Source organism: Aphelocoma coerulescens, chromosome 12 (assembly GCF_041296385.1).
Source record: "Aphelocoma coerulescens isolate FSJ_1873_10779 chromosome 12, UR_Acoe_1.0, whole genome shotgun sequence".
Taxonomy (NCBI): domain Eukaryota; kingdom Metazoa; phylum Chordata; class Aves; order Passeriformes; family Corvidae; genus Aphelocoma; species Aphelocoma coerulescens.
In genome coordinates, this window is record NC_091026.1 from 17,422,501 (window position 1) to 17,442,898 (window position 20,398).

General features: G+C 42.9%; 1 protein-coding gene across 21 annotated transcripts in view; it reads right to left on the reverse strand.

Moving 5' to 3' along the window:
• Positions 1-20,398, reverse strand: part of FOXP1 (forkhead box P1) — a 398,607-nt gene that overhangs the window by 42,406 nt on the left and 335,803 nt on the right. For all 21 annotated transcript variants that reach the window (XM_069027474.1, XM_069027475.1, XM_069027476.1 and 18 more), the window contains one exon: positions 5,245-5,349. In XM_069027474.1, the coding sequence (XP_068883575.1) occupies positions 5,245-5,349 (105 nt within the window). The remainder of the gene's footprint in view (positions 1-5,244; positions 5,350-20,398) is intronic.

Here is a 20,398-nt window from a genome sequence, read left to right on the forward strand (position 1 = left end):
TTTCCTGGACAGCTAATATCCACAAACAATCAAACACAGAGGACCATGAGAAAGAAGCAGCGTTATTTCAAATTTGAGCTGAGAGTCGTGATTTTTAAAGGGCTGAAACAGGAACTGGAGCTGAAATCTGAAGCAAGTAAATTCCTTTACTAGGCACTGATGGACACTGTTGTGTTTCTCTTGGCCTTGGTGGAAGCTTTTAGGTCACTGGGTTTGGGATATTACAGTAGACAAGAATCTTCAAACCACAGAAACTTCAAAAATGACAAATAACTTGAATCTCTCCCCCATGCTCAAAAAAAGAAAAAGCCCTAATGATAATTCTCTAAAAAGAGTCGAACCTTTTTATGAGACCTGTTGCCAATATTAGTGCCACCAAATGATCTCATCTTTCATTCTGGCTAAATTCCAACACACAATTTCATTAACCCAGGTACTGCAGGTGATAAAACTCATTTTTCCCTAAAGAGACAGCTAAAAAGTACCAGTTATACATTTATGAAGTACCAGCAATCAAAATTATGGATTTTCTAAAAGGTTTTTAACTACTTTTATTGAAAGGAAAATCGCTGTCTCAGACTTTTGTGACACTATTGCTAATAATAAATTTTACCATTTAGACATCGCAGTAATACGGTAGACAGTGTCAATAAAAGTATGAAACAAAGATGATCCCTGTCTCTTAAGGAATGCTTTCTGATTACACACCGGAAATTATAATGGGAAACATAAACTAAGTGCACCTTTAAGAGAGGAAAAAAGGGGATAATGCAAGGCAATGGGCCTCGCTACATATACCCCATCAGCACAAGTATTTCATATATATATGTGTGTGTGTAAAGCATGTATAAAAATAAAGCAGAAATAAAGGAAAGTTAAAATAATGAAATAAAGTATTAGACTAAATAATGACCTAATGACAATTGTTAATGACAATTAAACAATACAGACACTATAAAATGCATAACAGAATACATAACAAAATTTAAAATAATAGGACAAATAACCATTAAAAGAATAAAATAAAAAAATCAAAATTAAAGTACATAAATAAAAAGATTAAATAAATAATGAAACAGAAATTCAGGGGGTTATGTGGAGCTGGCCTGCTGCTCGCCCGGCACGGGAGGGATGGGAGCGGGGCTGTGGCAGGGCTGCCGCTGCTCCCGGGGACGCTCCCGGTGCCTCTCCCTCTCCCAGCAGCATTCCCAGGAGCACTAGAGGGCACTGTGGGATTTGGGCCACCCCGGCCTCCGCCGCCGCCGCCGCGGGGGTCCCGAGCCCCCTGCCCTGGCACGGGGGTCGGCCGGAGGCTGTGGCAGCGCCGGGAACACCGGCACGGCGCCTTCCCCGGCACGGCGCCTTCCCCGGCGCGGCGGGCTCGGAACCAGCGGCTGCCGGCGAGCGCGGCCGGGCCGGGCGGGTCCCGCTCGGGACGGGGCCGCGTCCCGCAGCTCCCCCCTCGCCCCGGGGAACGACGCCGGCCCTGCCGCGACCTACGGAAATCTGAAACACCCACCCACGGCCCAGCCATCCCCCTGCCCTCGCTGCCTATTCGATTAAAAAGCCCGCGCCGTGAGGATGATTTCAGTGCAGAACGCTCCTCCATGCAAACGAGCGCAATTAATGCCTTTGAAACAATTTATGATTTCCGGCGTACTTCAACATGTATTAGCATATACCTGGTTTCTTTAATATACACTTTGTTTTTCCAAAACCACAAACATAGTTGCTGGAATTTCATGTGGAAGTGCTTAAGGGGTTGAAAGTTAACACCTTTGTGAGCCGAGCAGTCGCACAGTTGCTGCTAAACAAAAGCCTCTTTGTAGAACCTTTCTCGAAATGTTTTCTTAACATGTTCCAAGTAGTTTTAGGCAGGCAACTAAAGTAAACAAGATGTTACCATGATAAAAACACTTGTGAAAACATTACAGAGTGCACTTAGTAGTTTCTTTCACATAAACTCCCCTTCGTTTCATCAAAGTTAAATGCACATGAAGCAGATTACCAGCATCACTGTAACACAGGACTGCCAGATCTCTCCAAAGGTCTGTGTCCTTTCTTTTAAAGAATACATTTGATTTAAAAATGGTAGAGCCAGGATTAAGCACGTCTAACCCACAATCAAATTACAGGAAAAAAAAAAGGGGGGGGTAGGGCAGATAATAAAACCCTATTCAGTCTTCTTCATTTTTTGCCCTGGATACCTGGATACCCTGCTGAACAAACCGCCCTCCCTCCAGCCGGGATTTCCTGAACAACTTGCTGTATAAGGGGTATATATTTCTATCTTCAACGGTCTTTAAACGCATGCAAATGAAATCAAGGATATAGTCAATTTTGCAGGAAAGTCGCTCTGTGCTACTAATTGCTCCTTTTGCTGCCGCCTGCGAGATGGGCCCTGGTTAACAGGCCAGACACGTGTGCACCCTCCAGCCCTCACCTTGCTCCCTGCAGCTTGGCAGAGGCCACAGGGTCACTGCCCTGAGACTGGACTTGTTTTTGTTTTTAGGCTCAGGGAGTATTCTGGAGCATACAGGGTGCTGCTGTTTCATTAGGCAGAGCAGCAGCCCCTGCTGCTATCAGTTAGCTCTAACTGATACAGCATCACATGATAACCAATGGCTGATGGACTAAAAAAAGAAACACAACACAACGATGCTAAAAACTGCAACTTATTTCAAAAAGAAATAGGGAAATAAATGCGTACAATAGCCCATGTATCTGCTGGTTCTGATAAGCATCCTCCTGTTGGCTGTGAGTGAAAGACAACTAGGATCGTTATTTGTACAGTATTTATCTTTGAAATCAAGGGCCCTGTGGTGTACCTCACCTTGGGAACAAACACTACAGAACGATCACAGAAGAGTGTCAAATCTCTGGTTTTGATTTACCAACAGTTATGATATTTCTTCCTCAGGAGGAAAAGAAATGAACCATGTTTTAGACCTGCGAGTCCTTTTTTCTCCCTTAACTGAAGGATCATTTTATTGGTAGACAGGGCTTTCATTCCACATACAACTTCTCTTTGCTTTTTCACAAGTTAAGTGAAATTAAGCAATACTTGATACACAGGCTGGATTTCACTTGGTAAACAAGAGCGTCTCTCTTGAGAGGACCATCGACAGAGTGCCACAGATTATACAAGTATCAGAAAGAAACTTCAAGCATCTACCTATTATCTTTTCACTGAGTAATGAATTCTGATAAATGGCAACATAATTTAAGGACGGATGCTCCACAGGAGACATGGAAGGCTATGGTATCATTTTATGAAGCAACACTCACTTCTTAACAGCATCAATACACTGCTCAGGGACATCCATTTCTGCATTTGTTCTGGGTTAAGTATCTCTCTGAACAATAAGACTTTGTCTGGACACTGCAGCACTTGAATAATGAGAAAATTTACACAAGTTGACGACTTTAAGAAACTCACACAAAATATTTCTGCTGAAATGGTTCAATGGAGACAAAAACCAGACTGATAGTGAAAAAACTAGAACTGATGGAGCTGCTTCAAGTCCAGCCTGGGCTGGTGACAGTTTTCAGGTTATTCCTAAATACTGACTGCTCCACGTATCTCCTCCAGGTGAACTGGTGGACTGGGTCTACTTACCGAAACATCTCCAAAATACTGTATAAAAAACCAGCCTTGCCTCTACCCGTGCTTGTGACTTAAAGGCTGTGTTTCCTATGCATGGCCACCTCAAGCAGACCACTCCTCCTACAGAATCTTCCTGAAAGCAGCTGCTCTAACCTGGAACACGGGACTAGCACAGGAAGCAAAGGTGGCACAATCTGACCATATGTGACCACACACATTATCTTGCTACCTAAGGCTACCACAGCACCTTTCCCTTGCACTTACTGCAGTAAAGATGAGAATTGTTTTAAAGGTCTAAATGCTATAGTATGGCATATGAATATGAATGAGCTGGCAAGTATGGAGAGATTAGCATTCATTTCACTTAAGTGAACAACAGGATGAATTACAAGAAATGAGGCCACCCTTCATGGAAATTTATGACTAGCACCTTCTTATTTTGTAATCCTCTTGTAATGAGAACCTTCTCTTAACTGTACCATTCCTCACTTGTAATATATGTTTATAGTAGGACCAGTGCCACTCCTACGAACTCAGGAGGGTTTTGCCAGTGGAACCACAAGTGGTCCACTCTGTTCTGAGAGCAAAACCCTATCTGTATCATTTAACATCACCAAACAAACATCCTGTGCCTGCTGTTGCCCTTCCCTCTCTCGCATAAAAATCCAGGGAACCGCCCCAGAAAGAGCAGGTACAGCTGAACCTTTTGGGACTAAGTCTACTTATTCATCCCGAAGAACCTCATGTATTTATGTGGACTAACTTCATGAGATGACTACTCTAACTGGGAAAAAAACTTGTCCCTTTGTGCATTTAAATCATGAACATTGCTCGGGTGGTCGGTCTTCAGTGATCTTACAACTGACCAACCACATAACTTGAGCAAAGATCAGTGACAAACCCTCAATAACCTGGATGCACCCACAGCATGTGTGTACCTGGTGTCCTACCCAGACAAAGAACTCTTTTGTGGTGGGAACAGGGGTGAGGCTGATGGTTTAGCTGTGGAGTAGCCATGTGTAAGCTATTAGGGCTCTGAGGTCCTTCCCTGCATTGGGATGCACGCACTACCACACACTAGTCCATAATGCACTGTTTATGCAACGCGTAAAACTGTGTTCTTTGGCAGCGAGGAAAAGGTCTGCAGCAAACTGCAGGGGCCCAATTAATATAATTATAGTTTATTTTTAGTAGTGTAGACTTTGTTCATTAGTTACTTATTTGACATAAATTAAATTTCATATGATGTTCTGCAATTCTCTGCTCAATTATGGAGTTAATTTAAGACTAGATTTTTAAATTAAAGTGAAATCAAGGTTAAAACAAGGTTTTATTATTTACATGATCAATACTGCAACTTAAAAATTATTTAAATAAAACAAACAAACAAAAAAAAGCTGCGGAACTGCAAACACTATTTTATAGTAATACACTGAGCAAGACCGTAATTTCCCCATGGGGCTAATTTACTATCCCCTGTTAAAACGTTCTTGAGCCTGATCCAAAAGCCACTGAAGTGAAAGGGAGCTCTCTGTTGACTTCAATGGGCTTTGCATCAGGCCCAGGGTGAGTGACAGCACACAAAATTTCAGGGCATGCTTTCTGTACAATGCAAGTGCCAAAAAAACCATCCTTACTTTAGAAACGACTGGAAGTCTTCACATACTGCTTCACAGCCCGGCCATTTGCATACGCCGTGTCCGTACAGCGGGTGGCTGTGTGAGTGCTCCTCGTGGGATAAACTGGAGGGGAGAAAGAGAAGAGAGAAAAAGTGCTGTAAACTGAATGTACCGTGACAATTCATCCTCACAAAGACTCTTAGAGAGCAGCGAACACCAGATCCTGAAGCATCCCCAACATCTCACAGTACCTGCTTGACTCTTGCCCGTGGTTTTTCAAAACAGAATTAAATACCATTTGCAGTGTGAAACATGTGTCATTCTTACTTAGCTATCCTCCTACATTTCATTCATTAATTAAGAGGTTTGTAAAGAATTTAAATTAACATGGACGGGGGAGAAATCATTTGACAGATCTGCTTAATACCCTGCTAGATATTTTGCTAAGAAATTTATGAACATTGTGTATCTACAATTCAACTTCATCGAGAAGTCATCTCCATACAGCAATGTCCCATTATACCATAACACAGTTGGACCTGAGGCTTTCCTCATGGCTAGAGAAAGGAAAAACATCAAATCTGCAGCCTTGGCTTTCCCACCAGGTTATTTATTTACTGGGTTGGTGTTTTTTCTGGTTGGTTTTTTTTTTTTGTTCTTACAGGCTGTTTCCTTGCACAAATGCAGCCCACTTATATATCCCAAGAAAGAAGATTCAAGATATATTTTCAAATACAAAATTCACCATAAAGAAGAGGAGCCATGCAATCTAAGAATTCCTCAGTATGATGGGTTAGTGGGGGCTATTAACCTTGCAAAGACTGGGCAGGAGCATCACAGAATCTCCTAACTTCTGAACCCAGTGTTAAAGAAAAAAATTCTTATGAGCACTAAGGGGTTAATCCTTCAGCGGGATTCCAATCAATACGTAATGATTTGGCTGCACTGATCCAAGTCATGAGACGCTTTGATCCAGGCCATGTGGTGCTCAGGGAAATGTATCTGTTGCACTAACTGATGAACTATATTCTAAAATATCTTCTTTATTCAACTTCTGCATGGAAACTTCTTAAGGAAAGGAATTAGTTTTTTCAACAATCTCCATAACCTTAGATGACTTTAAAAGCAAAATGTCAAAAAAATATTGAAATCTCTATTTTATGCTCACATACATAGGTATTTTTCATGGCAAAGCTTTTTGCTACAGTATGTCTGTGCTGTATTATGGACTTCAAACATACACAAAGGATATGAACACATACCAGCATCTAGGTGTGGCTTTTATGACTTACTTAATTCTGGATTACAGGTAACGTTATGGATAAATGCCTACTTTCTGTCATTTTACTTTTACACACATGTGGAAATGCTGTTTATTCTTCTTCTGCAGTATTATCTGTCTGTGCCCTCTGACAGAATTGTGTTCCTGTATTATTTCAGATGCACTGAGTAGCCAGATCACTGTAAAATACACTCCCGAGATGCCATCCCAAATGCAAACAACTTGGAAGAGAAATTGCTGCCCAGATTCTGCCACTTTTGACTTAAGGCCCAATGAGAATCTGAAGATTACAGAAGGTGGTCTTTCAAATTATTTTACATTTAAAAAAAACCCAAAACTTAAGAAGTACTGACTAGAAAAGGTATTATGAGTTTTACATGAACCTAATTCATTATTTCATTAATATCATTAATATCTTCTTTTTTACATCTAGTTCTTCAAGCATAAATATACGTACGTGCAAGGTAATTTCCTAAAAAAACAACAGTAGGTGAAGAGCCTTACAAAGGTCTTTTCTATATAGGAATATTAGACTGGTTTAACTGAATCAGTCTTTTAAAAAATGTTCAAGTGAGGAGAATTTCTGTAAAGTTTTTAAAAGAACAAAGGAACCGATGCATTCTTTGCAAGGAAATTTAAAAAATCCCACACCACACATTTCCTCAGCTGAGGAAGAGGGAGAATGGCTGAAGAAACACCATCCACCCAAGCCGAACAGGCATAAGGTCAAACATTCCCTATACACATCAGAAAATTCAGAAAATAATGGGGTTTATCATCTGCTTCCGAACCTGGATACAGCAAAGAGTGAGAAAAGAAGCTTTCACGTTAACATTCCACTGAAGTCCATGAAGACTACATATGAGAGCTATGATTTCAGAGTGTTTGGAAGAACCCCCCCCCAAAAAAGCCCCAGCAGTGTATGAATCTGCCCAGTGCATGTTACCCACACACTGCAACGTGTGATGCCAAGTAAGGAGTCAGTCCCCCGTGGGGTTTAAGCACTGTAAATCTCATTATAATATCAACAGGAGTCACATGGCTTAAACCCCCAGCAGGGATTTTTGAAGTTTCTCTGTGAGAGCCTAAAGGCCATGGCCAAGTCAACGGAAAGAGCCCTACCGAGATTTGTATTTATTTTTTAAATCCAAGTGCAAATCTCTTTTCTTTCCAGGGAACTTGCACAAGACAAGACAAACTATGTAGGACATGACACCCTGGTATTGCATCCAAAGAAAATGACGGAATGACCAAGACAATATCAAACTCTGAATGATGCTCAGGATGTTAAAGGCTCGTGCTGTCAATAACCATAAAGGCTGCTGCTGACTGTAAACGGGAACTTAAAAGATCACTCTGCTAACACGATGCTACGTGTAACACGCTTAACACCTACGCAGAGCTTCCACTGCCATTCAACCAAGCAGAGGAACTACTTCAACTTACCAAATATAAGACATTTCAAAGAGAAAAAAACCCTCAGTACTGGAAGACAAGCGCTGTCCCCCTCTGCAGGCACTGTGCCATTCCAAAGGCAGCGGCTCCCATCTTGCTCAGGGGGGTTTCAGCAGTGCCTTTCGGTGACCTTTATGTGTCAGTATCAGATTACTGCTATTTTATCCATCCCACTTTTGAAGATATTATAGATTGCCACTTGTTCCCTGATAGAGCCTGAAGAAGCACCTCAAAACAAAACAAAGAGTGGGTTTATACAGAAGCGGATGTAACGCACAAAGGATACAGCCAGTGAAAATGAATGGAGAACTCTGTTGAACTGATCTAAGTGCTCACTTTGTTTGAACAAGCAGAGGTAGAAAAAGAAGATTTTAATCCGGTACATAAATAAACAGCTTTTGTGAGCACAATGCAAACCTATAATCTGAAATTGTTCACTGATATTCTGCCTGCACGCAAGCACAGCTTCTGTAATCTGGATGCATCCTTGGTCTCGCTGCCGCAGACAGACTTTTAGAAGATCTGAGCATTGGCAAGCAGAAGCAAGTTCTAGGTCTGTTTGATTTCTAATGACACATTAGAGTAGGTGTTTGTTTCTGTCACCCTCTCCTTCCCAGAAATGCATATTCATGGTGGGGTACTGGTGATGCAACACTAGTTAGAGGAAATGATTTTATAACAAGACATAATTTTCAAAGTAGTGAAGAAATAAATGATGTAAATTCAAGACAATGTGGTTTTTTTTTCTCTTAGTAAGGTACTTGCATAGAAAACAGTTAATACAATAGAATTACTTCCAAATAATGCAACAGTGATGCATTATTACATCAAAGTACAGCAAAGAACACTCTGGCAAGTGAAATGTCTTGTGTAAATCATGCATGACATACGAGAGTAACAAAATCCATGTACAAGGCTGGAAACTGTGTAAGTGTCCACTCTTCTGCTGCCTCCAGCTCTGTTTCCAATACAGAGGGGAGGGGAGAAGGGACAGGCACTTCCACAGCTCCTCTGGGCTTGCTGGATAGAGGAAAGGAAATTTTACCTCTTCCTTCTTCACCCTACATTGCCCCATAACCCCAAGGATCTCCAGGGGGTTTGGAAGCAATTTCACCTCCTATTCCTACAGGGATGGCAGTTGAAGCTGGGACTTGCGCAGCCCACTCCTGCCAGCCATTCACCTTTCGGAATACACCTGCTGTGTGCTACAGCATCCTGGAAGAACCACACTCTGGGACACAAAAGCACAGGAGACAGGGATGCCAGAGACAGCTAAGTGCTGATGGAGAGTAAAAATGACACCCCAAAGTGAGATGGGTGTTGGGGAAAGCAGTGACCAAAGCCCCAGTGTGAAAGCTCCCTGTGCTCTTTAAATGGTCAAGTTCAACCCACATTTATTAACCACATGGAATTGGGTACTGTGCTTGTACACACTGGCTAAGAAGACACGGGTAGATATAAAATCCAGCTAGAGCAAAAGCCTCAGTGTCTGTACTTCTGCCACACAGTGGACCATATTTTAAATATTCATGCTGCTGACATACCTCATAATTCCACTGTCTCTCTTCCACATCTGCTTGGGCCAATGATCTTTGCCAAAACACTGGGGGAAGTCAGTGATGTAGAGAAGCATCCTTGACTTTCTAATACAGTTATGAAGCATCTGCTCACGTTCTAACAGAGCTCAGAACATGCCTGAGCCACCTGCACGCTGAAAAATCAATACCATGTCTCCTGCTTTCCTCCTGGAAGGAGCTGGAGCACAGCACCCTCACAAAGTGCAGAATTGCCTTTTTAATTTTATTTTATTCCTCAGGGTCAATGGGAAGTGACCTCATCTTTGCCAGCTGCCATGAAACTGATATCCATGTACAGCCCAGGCAGGAGCGTGGGGCTCTGTCTCACACCACATTCCCCCTCTCTCTGATGTAGATGGCACAGCCATTGAGGCAAAATGCCACAATTTTGGATCTGTACCGGAGAAAGAGACACACAGCTGGGAACCAACACAGCTCCCCCAGAGCTGTGACTGCCCGGTGAGCTCTGAAGCTCATCAGAAGGCACCAAAAGAATAAGGCTGCTGAAAAAGTCGCAATTTTCTGAGTCAGAAACACTCACTGGATCTGATTTTAAAATGAAATAGAGGCAGTAATGATTAAATCCTGGTACTAACTGTACTCAAGTGCAAGTTCCTGCCTTCATGACAGAATCAACCGAACAAAGATGTGTTTTGCAGTGAAGTTCCACTGGTGCAAATCCCTTCAAACTCTTAGTAAAGTGGTGCAGCACCTCTTTCCTCTCTAAACTGTCAGTTAAAAAAACAAAAAAAAAATCCTTCTAGATACTCATGCTCCTGTCCAAGCCTCAGGAACCACCAAGGAAGCAGGTATGTGATCTAAACAGGGGACTGTTCAGGCAGGGTGATGCCTCTTCATCACTGGATAAAGCTTAACAGAAGGTCATGGGCCTTGCAGGAGAGGTGGCATTTGATGTGAGTGGTCAGTGACAGCTCTTTCTACAACTGGCTTGCATATTTTGGATTCTTTTTAGAGGAGCATTTCTCTTCCTCACTACTTTAGTCCACATCCAGACCTAGGACTAGAAGCAGCTCATGTTTTACATCAAGCCCTATTGGAAGTAACAGGAGGGTATATTACATTTTAAATGACTACACCAATTTAAGACAAATCAAGTTAAAACTGCAGCCCACAGGCTGAAATCCTCTCTTCTAATCGCTGTGCACTAACTTGTGTACTCCTGTAGCATAAGAAAGAAAACAGCAGTGCTTATTTTCTTATAGCAGGCCACCTGTGCACCCTGAACCACTGCCCCCCATGGCACTACTCCCTAAATTCCTGTTTTGCAATGAAAACACTGGAGAATTTTAAGCAAGAATAAGACAAAATCTGGCTGACATTCCCCTGCCCTTCTACCCCCACTCTCACTGCAAAGAGCAGAACCAGACTGGATAATTATAAGCATCATCTTCTGGTTTTGATCTATCCACTGATGGTTTGGACTATTAATCAACGTTATGACCCTCCAGCACTTGAACATATCCTCCTTCCAGTGGCAGGCCCTCTTCCAGCCCCGCAGAAAAACTGCCACAGGCTCTGGACAGTCACTGCCCTACATCCCTTCCTTGGAGGAATTAAATGTCTTTCTAGAGCATTTTAAAGAAATGCCCATTGCAAAAAATCCATCACTTATCTCAGGTGCACATTCCATTCCTGCACTTGAACTAACGAGTTTCTCTGTGATTTAAAACTCTTATTTTTTTATTTCAACCTTGTGCCTAGGTACTGTAGTGAAAAGTACATCAAATATACCCAGACACACACGATTTGAAACGCTGGATTTTAAATTCCAGCACTGCTAACTAATGAGAACAATTTTTTCCTTCTTCTTCTTTGTAGCATCACTTCATGTACTTACATACCATAATCATATCCTCCTAGAGCCTCTATTTTTCCAGGGTGTAGATCTTTAATTCCCTTTAATCTGTCTTCATAGCCTATTCCCTCCAACTCCTTTATCATCCTAGCTGCTCTCCTCTATATTTGCCTCAGCTTCTCTTTATCCTTTCTGCAAGAGAGTGGCCAATTGTACATCACACTCAATGTGGTTTAACTGGTTCTGCATAAAGTAGAACAGGAAAAAAAGAAAGGACTCGGATGCAACACACATGTTTATGCCTCCCATGACTGCATTTACCTTTTTGACTAAGACATGGCAAAGAGTGTCCCACCTTAATTTCTCAACCCCAATTATGCCTCAGCCATTTCCCACACAACCGATGCTGAGCAGCTGACGTGTCATGTCAAACCCGCAGTTTGGAATTTTGATTTCCTAGCTGGGCTACTTTTTACTTATCCCTGCTAAATCTCATTTTATTCCTCTCTGAACAGTCTCCTAATTTATTCAGATTAAAACGGATTGATTCAGTATCTTATTTTAATTAGGAAAAAAATGTGATCCAACTACTTTCTTGGGTTTTTGGGGCTGGGGGGATGTTCTGCAGGTTTTTTTCAGGTTTTTTTTTTTTTTTTTAACACTGACTTTCAGCTCAGCAATCCCATCCCTCTTACACACCCAATTCGCATGGCAGAGAGAAGTGGCAGTGGCAGAGCTTTGGCCCCAGTTCAGCAACCCTTTTAAGAACATACACAAGTATAAAAACATAGGATTAGACCTTGGACTTCACTGAGACCGAGGTGTAAAATTACCAGTGAATGTACATACTTTGTAAAAAGATCCTGTTTGCCAACCTTATTTTACTGTAATTTATATTCTGTTGTAACATTTAAATTTATAGTAAAAGAAAACACTGAGAAACAAGATCTATTCTTGTTCAACAAAATTCTATTCTGTTACATTTAGAGTTGAGGCAAGTCTTCCACTCTTATATAAACCGGTGATACGTCAACAAATATGATTAACAGGGATTATTCACGTCAGTATTTTTCACCCCTGTCCCACAGGCACAACAAAACCTGTGCAGAAGGTGACTGTCACATCACACACAGCCTGGCAGCTCACTGTGGGGGCCTTCGCCCACCCCACACCCCTGCAGCAGCAGCAAAGTGCCCTTGGGGAAATGTTTATAAAAATATAATTAAGATAAATAATGACTCCGAGGGAGAACTACAGCTAGAGCATTGCATTGTCTCTGCCACATGCTTTCCCCTTGGAAGAATGCTGTTTAAAAAAGCACTAAAATCGAGAGGACACAAGCCTGCTTCCCCAGGGAAGCGTGCTGAATCATACAGGTAGTGTAAATATCATATGCTGCTGCAGGTGCTAGGCGGTCTATCTGTTTGTGTTTACTAAAAGGCATAACAAATAGTCCCACTAAAACAGAACACTTGGCATTGCAGTGACAGGTACCAGAGCAGCCACAAATCACATTCATGTGTTTAGGATCTGAACTGCTGGGAAACACTAGAGCTTCACCCTCCTTTTTGGGAGGGCCTCTATGCTGTGATTTGCCCCCCTCCGGGGCAGCATTGCCATGTAGAGCACAGAGAAGCTCAGCATCCTTCCTGAGCATCCCACATCCAGGGAAAACCATGCAACAGTGGGAAAGCAAGCCAAAAAAAGACAAGAAGTACAGAACAGACTTGCATGACATACATGGCCAGCTAACACCGTTTACAGCTTTGCAACTTCTGAGTTAATTCACAGTATAAACAACAAGGAAAATGTTTCTTCCGAGCAAGACTTCCTGTAAACTGTTCATTAGAGCGCGCGGGGCGCAGGGCTGTGCACCTGCTGATTAACCATGCGCTCCAAGAATAAACACAAACCCCAGCCAGCCAGATTGTTCTGGAATTTGCTCTGAGCTGATTTTTCTTCCCCCATGTTATAAATTGGATTCTACAATAAAACAAACAGCAGAACATAGGTTGCCCAGAGTTAAAATCTACTTTTTACACTACATTGACCACAGCACCCACAGGCACAGCTACAATGTCTTTCTATGAATGGGACAGATTGCCATATGGATGCAGACACTGAACAAGCTGTACAACTCCTGGCGACAAGTGCCTAGGGGACTGTCCTATATTAGCACCACCTGTGCTGTGGAAATTGTGCTCTGTGTATGAAATGGTATTTAAGGGCCCACTGCAATGTTATTTTTGAGTATACACAAAAAGGAAAATTACAGTTAAAAAGAATTTGCTGGCTAGCGGATCTGTTGCTCAGTTCCCGAGATCATTTCCCAAAGGAATGGCTCTCCTCTTTATTCATGCAGCCCAAAATGACAAGCTGCAACACATATTAGCAGTTTCCCTGCCTGGGCTTATACCATCCTTTTAATGACAAGAATCTACTTTATAATATACGTACGTTTCCCTGATCACACAAAAGAAATTACAGGCCTCCTACCTTACCACCACCAGCTATACAGAAAAACACCCCATGGCATTTCACAAATGTTGCTCCACCAGCAAGCAGTGCAATATAAATTTTCCTTGGGCTCTCGATTACCAGATTTAAATGTGCATCTCTCTACTTTGAAAATACAACCGTGTCTGCCTGACAAAAGTAGAGCTCCAGATTAGGACAAGATGTCGAGGGAGCAGGGAGAAGGGAAAAGTAGGGAAGAGATGTTTGAGCAGTACCTAGCTGCTCTACGAAAAAGAGACTTCCCCCTCTCCAAACTGCGAGAAAAAAAAGGATGCCAAGAAAAAGTAAAGTAAAACAAATTGAATTAAAGAAAAACAGTTGTAAAGTGAACATTACAACCTGGTAAAAATGATGTCATTTTATTGAGAAACTCATTTTTTTTCCATTAAACCACAGTGAAACGGATAAAGTTTATACAGCTTAATGGTGGAGTTTTACTTTAAATGCTGCTCAGTATCTTAGCAGTACGATATAACATGATATAACAGCTGTCATACTAACTGCTCCATTTTTATTGAACAGCACAGAAAATAGTCACACACAAGCCACCTAACTCCTCTACTTCTACAGCACTTTCAAGGGTGTTTCTGTTCTCAGATTGTGCTATAATATGTTAAAAAAATAACACAGCTCTTTATCAGCTCCCTGCTCAGCTCTTCAGGACCATCAGACCTGAGCAAATTCTGAGGAAGAACAACTTGCACACAGGAGGAAATAAAAAGAAACAGAAATCCACAGTGCAGTAAACCAAAACCAGGTCCCTTTTTAAGAGTACTACATAAACACCTCTAATAAAAGAAGAGGACAAATTTTCATTGGACTTTAAGTATTTAGACAGGAATGTTTTAGCAAAAGTTTAACTGCAAAGTGCATGCAATTAACAGAAAGCCATCAGCTATTTCTCTGGTATGTAAAAATAGCATTAAGCTGTATTAAATGCACGTGTAAGTATCTCAGTTGCAAGAAAAGGGAGGAGATATGCAAAGCACTCAGATATCAAACAATGATCTGTTGGCCAGATGGAGGAATAAAACAATACATATGCTAAAATTTGGAAAAGTTCTCTTAGGCGTCTGCCAAGGCTCACCCAATCTATTTTAAGTGCTTTTTGATACATTAGCTTAGTGTTTGGAGTTGTACAACTGATGGTTATTACACAGGACCAGAGAGCAGCAAAGCGCTGGCGTGCAGGAGCTCCCCGACGCCGGGGCAGCTTCCCAAGCATCAAACCCAGCACGCTCCTTCAGCCAGGGGCCACATTAAATATTCACAGGCTGGTTAACTTTGCATCTTCATAGGGAAAACCAAGTAAAATAAACTGCATTTAGTTTAGTGAAGGAATTCCCTGAGAAGTGTGATTAAGGAGCTCCTGGGCAGACTGAGGAGCAAGTGGAATTGTACAACCGATTTAGCACCGTGGCAGACGGTGGGTGCGGGCGACGCAAAGGAGGCTCCACACCCGCATCAGAAAAGCACGAACAATAAAAAGTGCCTGATAAGGCTTAAAACTGAAGATTAACAGCCCCAGGTCTGAGTCACAGCCGGTGTTTTTTCAAAGCTGATTACAGAAGAGTGACTCAGAGGGGAGCCCGTTCAGTAACTGGTGATGATTTCTTTGGCAGGGGAGTGAGTGCCAAGGGATCAGGCACTGGGACACTTTGGGCTGTACCTGCACAGAATAAATGGAGATGGCCAGGCCAGTGCCCTGCTGTCACAGTGTCCTCATCACCAACAGCCCAAGCAGTCCCCAAAGCCATTCCAGACGCAATGAGAAGGGCAGCAGACATGTGGAAAGCAGGATGGTTTATCAGCTACCCAGCTGGGCATCCAGCTCGAGTCTCCCACTCCAACCTGGCTCCACAGCAAGGATGGAGGCACCTGAGCTGCTCAGACCATGGGTAACAGCACAAGGGTCATTATGGGGTTTGAGTACATGAAGCAGCTTTTGGGAGGAAAGGCTCCAGGAACACCTATTTCTTAATGGAGAATGGATCTGAGGTAACCTAATCCAACGCTACTCTGCTCATGGTAAAGGATAATGAACTAAAATCAGCTGCAGGGAACAACTGAGGGGAGCTGACACGGCTGAGCAGATTTGATGCTGGCACCAGTGCAGAATGAATGCCAGGGACTAAGTGGAGAGGCTGGCCAAGAAAGGATCGGGCCCTGGGAGCATATGGACTGCAGGCTGAACTGTTTCATCCCAAGCATTAATAACGGACCCAAGTCTGCAACTCTTAATTGTGCTGAATCCTAATGCCCTCATCTAAGGGCCTTGGGATTTTGATGGAGGATCAGCTGGCATGGAAGATAACAACAGTAAAACACGAGGCATTAGGCCTAAGCAGCAGATCAATGGTCTGCCACGCCATTCCTCACTTCCCTTCAGAGCCTTCTCCAGACTCTGTCCTCCTGCCACACTGGCAAGAAAAAGCAATTTTAAAATCCCCTTGTTTATCCCATCTATTTTTCCTATGAGACGGCTGGCTTGCTTATGTGGAAGGACAAGACTCAAGTATAGTTGGAAAGGGTATAAAGGCAATGAGGGGAAGAGATGGGACTGCTGGCAGATGGAGAAAGGTTTCTTGGACACATAGCCTTTAACTGCAACTCCTCACCTTACCTCTGGTAAACAACAGATGCACTTCTTAAATTGACAGGTCTGGACCTTCATTAACACACTTGTTTATGTACAGCCTCCACCATCCTGGCTCTGCTGCAGTCAGTACAGGATGGTGCAAGGTGATGGGACCGGTACAAGGTGTCCAACAGCTCCACAGCACCCCCAGACCTCCCAGTTCAAGCCCAAGCTGGAGCAATCTCTGCCCACTGCAAAGCACTGATGAATACTGCACCGTTCTGCTTCTCCAAACCTACCCACACGGGGAATATTCCCAAGCATGTAGGTTTCAGGATGCCCACTGTTCATCAGGTTATACAGTTAGTAGCCGCTGGAAGTGACCAGTCATCTTCCTACTTTGTTTTGGTGCTTTTCTTAAGAAATTGATCAAGTTTCTCCCACATAAGACGCAGTGGAACGAGCTGGAAAGTGGGTACTGTCCCTGATATTTCTAAGCACAGCAGATGTACTTAACTGGCTCCCGCTATTTATTTATTTACCTGTGTAGAGGAAACTGCTTGTTACTGAAGAAACCCAAATGCTGGTAAGATGATGAGAGGTTTGCATGCTGGTTGATGGTCTCACTTTCCCTTATCCTGAATGAATACAAGTATCTATAACAAAATATTTCCCTTAGGGTACTGATGACTGAGGTATGTTTATTGCATTGAGTGAATTTATATATATAATCAGCACAATAAACATTATTAAATTGTCTGAGTAAAATCAAAGCATGAAACACACAGTCAGTGCTGAATTCTAATGATGCTGAATGCCCGTGATTGCATGGGGAAAGGATCTTAACAAGCCTTGATTTGAGCTTTGGCATCCGCCTCACAAATCACACGAAATGTTCTCTCTTTAATAGTGCTGAATATTGATAAATGTCTCTGCACGGCACAACAGGGAAGTTGGTCTCTATTGGCAATCTTTACCAAAGTGTGTTTTTTCCTTCTCTACACTCAAGGGTTTACCCTGAATGATTTAATTATAATTTTCCTTGTGTAAGACAAATTAAAGAGGAGAGTAGGAGTGTCATGCCAAAGCAGATTATTTATCTCCTTAACAGATTGCTGTGCACCAAACCCCAGAGCTGCTGCTGCTGCTACTTACAGAAACTGGGCGAAATGTGGGACAAAAGCATAGATGTAATATACATTTAAAGCCCAAATGAATGAAAGCATTAACCCATTATTTATAGCTGGAATTGTTTCATTCCCAGGGAAGCCTTACACATGGAGCATGCAGAAACCAAGCGCAGCACCATGAGGCCCAGGAGGGAGGGTGCCTCCTGCTTTTGAATGTATTTTTGCTTTTTGAACGTCCTGGGTGACGCTGGCCATCCATCCACCTGCCATTTGCTTATTCTGCTGTCAGAATTTTGCTATCACTGGGCCCCAAGCACAGCAGCCCCTCAGTGGGCAGTGCCACCAGAGCTGTGTCCCCGCAGCCTGTGCAGAACCCCAGCCTGGGCTGGCGGCACGGCGACGCGTGGGCACGCCAGGCAGCCAATGACTACTGCTCCTGCTATTTTAAACCCCTTGTTTATAACCAGAATGTGTTTTTATCCAAGATACAGAGCAGATCTGCTGCTTGCCTGCTGATTCTAACACAGGTGCCTCCTGTCTCGCAGGTCTGGAGCAGCCTCGCAACCTGAGCTGTGGGATCAGAAACCTCCTAAAACACAGCCTGAACTATCCCAATGACATGTGCCAGAGTTGACAGTGATGATAGTAACTCCCACATAACCAACTTGCCTCCTGCAGCCCACTCCTTCTCAAAAGCCCAAGAGAAAGGGGTTGAAAACAGCTTTACAGCACACCCTAAAAGTTAATGTTACCTGTATATGATTATTTATGGCTGCTGGGCAGTCGTTATGATGTGGCTGTGCTTAACTGTTAGGACACTTACAGATTTTACTATGTGTTTTTATTGTTGGTTAAATCTAAATAAATAGCTCTTGGTTGTATCAGACCAGAGCCAACAGCCAGTTGCACAGAAGGTGCAGGAATGAGGGGAAAGCCACAAGTCAAAAAAACCTGCTCTGGCCAGCCAGGCTGTGACTTCTGTGACAGAAGGTAAAAGGGCTGATACCTCCCTGGTGAGCCCTTCCCACAGCCCCATCTGACCAGAGCCTGGGCTAGGGACTGCCTCCAAAAGTCTCCTTTGATTTGTTGTGCTGAACCAGCTGGGTACAAGAACACTCATGGATTTCACTCTAAGTCCAGCAAACTCATGCTCCCACCAGACCCATGATTTTTCTCTAGTCTTAACCTTTGCAATCAAAAAAATTACTAAACCCCTGCTTGTGCCTGTGCTGTCTCTTTTGCAAGCCCACTAAAATTTCACCTTCTGTGAGCTGTCAAACATACATGTGATGGCAGAGCACAGCAACTCTTCCCTCTCCGCTCATTCCCCGCCCTGAACTCCCCGCCTGTAGATAAATACCCTTTCAGAAAGGAAACCAGTGCACAATATCTCACCAAGAAGAGTTTCTGTGTCACAAGAAATCCAGGCAGGCACCACGGTGCCTGATGAGAATGCAACAAAACCCTTAAGTGCATCAGGAGGCATTCTCCTGCCTGTAGTCTCCTGCTCTACTTATGGATAAACATGTAATTCAATCACTGCAGCAAATGGATGGTGTAAACCCTCCATGTACCAAAGAGAGGCAGGACAAAGCAAAGTCTGTGGCTCTCTTATTTGTATTCCTAAATATACCTATTTTGTATTTTGATATTTCAGAGAACTCAACAGATATGCAAGAAAAGTATAAGGCAAGCTTAACAACACAGCTATCGACTACTCCAGCACTGAGCATTTAGTCTTCTAAACTATCTCAAACAATACCATGGCATGTTTATGCCTTCCTAATAAATGTGGAACTTCACTAATAAAAGCATGTGTATCACCTTGTCTGTAGATCCCAGCTGCCTCCAGGACACAATTACAGGACTCAGACACATGGACTTCCAGGTCTGCTCAACGGTATACACAGAAAATTCTTACTTCAGAACAGATTCCTGTGTTTCTACTGGCTTTCAAACTGAACTGAATCTGTTTCCTGGTTTAGATTGCCATTAGCACACAGCACATGCCTCTATTCAGTGAAAGAAGATCCATCTCACTGCATGGGTTTTTACTTTATATACTCGGTAAGAAAAACATAGATAAAAAATGTACTGGAAAGCCATAAACCCATCTTGTTCAGTTCTACATGCAGCAAAAAGGGAATTAATGTTTAATAAACATCAAATTGTTTTTAGTATCCCATGTAAGTCTTCAGGAAAAGCACATCCTTGGCATGCATTATAAACATATTCACTGATGTTCCCCCACACATCCTTGCAATGGGTATATAAAGGATGCCTTACACACACAGCGCTTCTTCCAACAGTGGGTGTGCTCTCCTTTAAAATCTATCTATTCCCAGCAGCACTATTTTCTTAATATCAGAAAGATATAAGAGGTATTTATATAGCTTCCCTATCAATCTACTTTCAGACCACTAGAAATACAAACTCTACGGCTTAAAAATTCCATTATCCTCTTTCTAATGAATGAAAGGAGGATGGAAAGACAAAGCCATCAGTTTCCATAAAATCCAGCTTTCACTAGTGTCTGCTATACCATTTCTAGATGGGCAAAAGGACTCTCCTGAATGCAAAGGAGCACTGCCCTCCCCACTGCACCCACTCCTCGAGACTCTTCCTCCTCCTCCTCCACCTCCAGCAGCGATGCCGAGGCTGCAGCCGGTGCTGGCACCCACGGCCCCAGTGCCTGGGCCTGTCTATCTCCCCAGAAGCAAAAGTTACATTGTTAGACACGCCTCAGTGAAATCTGGGGGTGTAAAGAAACAAACCTGCAATAAAGCATCCTCTGGAATAAAGCAGAGCCCGCGCCGA